Genomic DNA, 5071 nt, shown 5'->3' on the forward strand with positions numbered 1-5071 from the left:
GGAGAGGCCACTGCACTACAGTCTGGGCGACCGAGTGAGACTCCAACTCAAAAAAAAAAAGAAAAAAAAATTATCTCTGCATTTTTAAAAACTTATCTATATGTTACAAAAATGACTGTCCAACAAGTACACAAAATTTAACCTATTTTAACAAATATACACAATTAAATTTCAACACAACATTCTAAAACCAAGTCGATTGCTTTTCATTTTTATTTTAATGATGTAGGGTACAATTCAGGGCCAAGTAGATTTTTTTTTAAATGCTTCTATCTTTCTTTATCCACATTGCTCTAGTCATATGAGAATGATGGTACTAATAATGATGATAAGAAATATAACATATCAAGTGTTTACTATAAGTTAAAGATTGTCAATGAGATCAAGTATGGTGGCTCATGCCTGTAATCCCAACACTTTGGGATGCCAAGGTGGGAAGATAGCTTGAGCCTGGGGGTTTGAGACAAGCCTGGGCAACATAGTGAAAACTTGTCTCTACAAAATAAATAAATAAAAATTAGCCTGGCGGGGGTGGTGTGCACCTGTAGTCTCACCTACTTGAGATGCTGAGGTGGAAGAACTTCCTAAGCCCAGGAGGTCAAGGCTGCTGTGAGCCGTGATTATCGTGATCATGCCACTGCACTCTAGCCCTGGTGACAGAGTGAGACTCTGATTGAAAAAAAGAAGAGACTTTCAGTGAATTGTCTCAATCTTGAAAAACACTTTGCAAGGTAAATAACAGTTCCATTTCAAATAAGGGGAAACCAAAGTCCAGAGAGATTATATCACTTGGCCCAAACCACATAGATATTACAGTGTCTGAGCCTAGAATGGAACTGGGTCCATTTATCTCAAAAGCCTGATCTCATCCCAGCCCCACATCACAACCTAAATTGACCATTTTTGCATTAGGGTCCCAAAAAAGGGTTGATGTGTTTCCAAAACATTAGTCTTTACACCTCTGACCCCTTTTCTTCTGACAGAGGAGTGAAAGAAGGCATAATGACTGTGGATGAGAAGTTCCTGGTTAGACTCTCCCAGGCCATAATAACAGCAATTGCTTCAGATGTCAAAACACCAACAGTGAAATCTAACAGATGTCCTGTAGTTCCATGACTTTCGGTCCAGTTATCAATTGTACAGCCAGAAAAAAAAAAGAAAATTTCTTTTTAGAAATACACATTCTAATACAAACTCTTGTTTTCAGGACAAAACTATAACAGTGGCACAATCATAGTAAGCACACCGTGAAAATATCAGCTATAGGCTAGACTTGATGATACTTCTAGGTTCTAAGGATTGCACCTCGGCATGGTTATGAAATGCAACGCTGGGCTAGGTGCATCACAAGCAATCATTTCTTTAATCTCTGCACTGTCCTCACCCCCAGCTAGTCAAGAAGGAAGCAAGAACAGAGAAGCCAAGCAACTTGCCCAAAGTCCTACAGCCAGTTGTCGGGACAATTGGGACTCAAAGGCCTGTCTTTGACTCCAAAAACTTATGCCATGATTCCACGTCGGCAGCAGGAACTTGCCCTGTTTCTTAGAGGGCTGGATCTCAGGTGTAACTGCTGCAAAGATGATTTGGTTCTGCAGACCCAGACAAGAGCCTTCTGATTGCCATTGAAGTTCCACAGTGTTTTGTGAGGTCCAAGTATCTGAGGAGCTCAGCAGTGCTCACAGACCATAATTCTACCCTCGGAAAGACTATGAGATACAAGACAGGCCTGCATTCAGGAAGAAACACAGGACTCCTGCTGAGTGATCCGAGCCTCAGACTTCCTGGAGAGCCATACAAGCATCAGCTCCCAACAGGCAACACCTCGCTGGAAACCATTTGCCCTTTGCCTAATGGCTTTTCTTGCTGAGCCGTGTTCTCTTATTATTTCTCTGCCAGAGAACGTCCGCCTAATTCATTTCTGGCCATGCCCTGTTAAATAATAATCGCTTTTCCTCCCCAGGGCCAGTTTCATTTCAGAAGAAATGCCAGTTGATGCTTTAAAAATGTCAAGATTTCTACAAATCTCTTTCAGATCACCGCTCTGATGAGCCATCCATCTTGCAGTCACTAAGCCCCTTAGTGCTGACATTTATGTCAGAAGTGTTATCCTTGGGCCCTAGACTCTAATTGGCTTCAGTCCTCTGAAGTGTGTCTGGGGGCAGCTGTCTCTTCACTCAGGCAGTGCAGCCCACCTTCATGCCTTCACCTGGGAACTAGGGGCTCAGGACAGGGTATTCACCCTCATGGCAAGTCTCCCAGTCTCAGTCTCTGTAAATAGGGTGTTTTCCTGAACAGCTTTTCTGAGGACATGGGGGCAGGTATTAACCTTTGGTTCCCATGTTGTCTTTTCACAGGGATTGACTATCTCCACCCAGACCTGGCCTCCAACTATGTAAGTAAAAGCTGACTTTGGTGGGGAAATGTGTGCGTCTTAAGTGTCCTGGTGCCCCTAGTTATTAGGAGCATGTGTGTGCCTACGTATATACATATAAGTACACAGGAACACATGCACACATACACAGGAGTGCACACACACAAACACATGCACATTCAGAGGGACACACACAGGAACATACACACACATGTGCATGCACGCAAAAATGTGTGCACATGTGCACTCACACACAGATATCTGTGCTCACACTTAGAAAACCACATCTGCACCCACGTCGGGACTGCCCATCTTGGGGGAACCACAGCTCAGGCCAAGACAAACGGGCAAGGCACATGGCCCAGCAGCAGGCAAAGCCAGTGGCTTTGAGAGAAGAAGGAAACCCAAGGCCTGAAGGTACCAAGAAGCTAGGTTTAGGGAGGGGGGAGGATGAGAGAAACTTGGCAAGATTTAACTCAACACTTGCTTACCATCTTGAATCAAAGGTTGGAAATGAGCTGTTTGGGTTCTTGCCGGGCAAAACCGAAGGCAAAAAGTCAAAAACTGCAGCCATTCATTCAACAACCAGCTTCATGAAAGCAAGAGCACTATCTTTCTTCTTGATCTTTTTTTATAATTTATTTTAAAGATGTGGGGAGAGCGCCATCTTTTTGGATTATCTTTGTTGCCTACGATTGCTCCACCCTGACTTTCCCTACAACGTTGAGTGTTAAGAGTATCCTTTAACAAACAGAAATGTTAGCAGAAACCACAAAAGCCCTGCTGGACAAGAGTCACACACTCTAATTTTTGACTCAGCTGCTTTTCCTGATGAAATTCACAAGCCCTTTAAACAGAATTGATCACTTGATTTCAACGGTGGGGGTACAATGCTCAAGCGATATGTTCATTTCAGTTACCCAAACTCTTTCTAAGCTGTACTTCTAGAACCTCCAGATTTAAGTATAAAAACGTCACCTGAGTAGCTGAAGAAATTCCTATGTAGGAGAACAAGCACTTTAATAGGAGAAAAGTTAGTGAAGCATCCATAGTGTCTGGAGTCACCATTCTGGGTCATTTGCCTGGGCGGTATGTGTGTCTACACTGCACAAAGAAAGTAAGATCTTGTGCTGTGTTCTAGACACCCATAAGCAGGGCACTGTTTGGGTCTTATAAATCTAGAAGAGAATACATTGAGCTGAGCATCATTTTTGATATGAGAGGGAAAAAGTGTTAAATGAGTCACTGGTACAGTACAGCCAATATAGCCCCAGAGGAAAATAATCAAAATTAAACCAAAGCTGTATTTGCAATAAGGGTCATCCACGCTTATAGGAGACAATTATAGACCACCTGTGAACTGTGGAGTCCAGCAGGGTCCTGTGTGTGGAGTCAGCTCCCCCCATGGCACCTCCTCCATGGCACGCACGCATGGAGCCCAGACATAGTCCTTGCTGGCCTCCTCCTGACTTTGGCTGACTCCTCTAGTGCCTCTTCTTCTTGCCCCACGTCTCCCATAACCTCAGGGCCCTGGAGAGGTCTCCAATGGGAGACTGAGATACCGTTTGTTGCATTTTTCTCCCAGGCTCTGATGTACCCAGGACCTTACCTTACAGAGATGGGGTAGGGCTAATGGCGTGCAAGGCGGCACTTCAGCCTCAGAGGGCAGTTCCCTCCCCCATGCTACCAGCAACCCCATCTCCTTCTACACAGGGGACTGGTATTCTCCACGGCCCCCTTCATCCCCAGGACCCAGCGCTCGCTGGGCAGCCACTGCATCGTCACTTGTCTTGCCATGAGGAGGTCTTGATAGCACCCGTTGGGCTGGAAAGCCAGCAGATGCATGGCCTCCCGCCTGCGCACAGTCCAGCCCTGCCAAGGCCGCAGACACAAAGGACCTCAGCATCCTTCCATCCTCCGCGCCCAGCCCAAGAGGGTCCTGGTGGGCTACTGCCAACACCAGCTGCCAGATCCAAGTGAGAGTCATTTTCCTGGGGACGAACCTGCCAGGGCTCCGATGAGCTGCAGGAACAGTGCTCTAACACCGTGTGTCTAGGTCTAGTGTTCCAGCGTAATTCGTCTGCCAAAAACCCTCATCTGAAATTGGACAGGGAAGCATCCAGATGGGGACATGCCAGCTCCCCTTAGAGCTGCAATACCCGAGTATGCCTGAGGAACTCCATGGCTCCGTGAGTGTGGGGTTCTTTTATCTTTTTCAAAAACATTTCTTTTTTTGAGCCAGAGTCTCTTTCTGTCACTCAGGCTGGAGTTCAGCAGCATAGCATGACCATGATCACGGCTCACCGTAACCTCAACCTCCTGGGCTCAGGTAATCCTCCCACCTCAGCCCCCCTAGTAGCTGGGACTACAGGTGCATACCAGCATGTCCAGCTAATATTTTGATTTTTTGTAGAGGCAAGGCCTCACTATGTTGCCTAGGCTTATCTCAAACTCCTGGGCTCAAGCAATCCTCCTGTCTCAGCCTCCCAAAATGCTGGGATTACAGGCATGAGCCATCGCATCCAGCTCCAAAAACATTTTTCTAATTAGAAAAAAAAAGGACATGTTCTCCATCAAAAATTTGGGAAAGCACACAATAGATTCAAACTAGCCATAATACCAGCATTCTTAATATTATGACATGTTTTTAGCCCTTCATTTTTGTGTCTTTTTTTTTTTTTTTTTTTGAGTTGGAGTCTC

At 45.4% G+C, this 5071-nt stretch overlaps 1 protein-coding gene across 1 annotated transcript in view; it reads left to right on the forward strand.

The window, feature by feature from the left end:
• The window catches only part of LOC103275383 (neuroendocrine convertase 2-like), a 161553-nt gene that overhangs the window by 111030 nt on the left and 45452 nt on the right, over nt 1-5071 (forward strand). The window contains exon 5 of the mRNA XM_008072797.2: nt 2355-2392. Within this exon, the coding sequence (XP_008070988.2) occupies nt 2355-2392 (38 nt within the window). The remainder of the gene's footprint in view (nt 1-2354; nt 2393-5071) is intronic.

Source organism: Carlito syrichta, unplaced genomic scaffold (assembly GCF_000164805.1).
Source record: "Carlito syrichta isolate Samal-C Ts95f unplaced genomic scaffold, Tarsius_syrichta-2.0.1 Scaffold115608, whole genome shotgun sequence".
Classification (NCBI taxonomy): domain Eukaryota; kingdom Metazoa; phylum Chordata; class Mammalia; order Primates; family Tarsiidae; genus Carlito; species Carlito syrichta.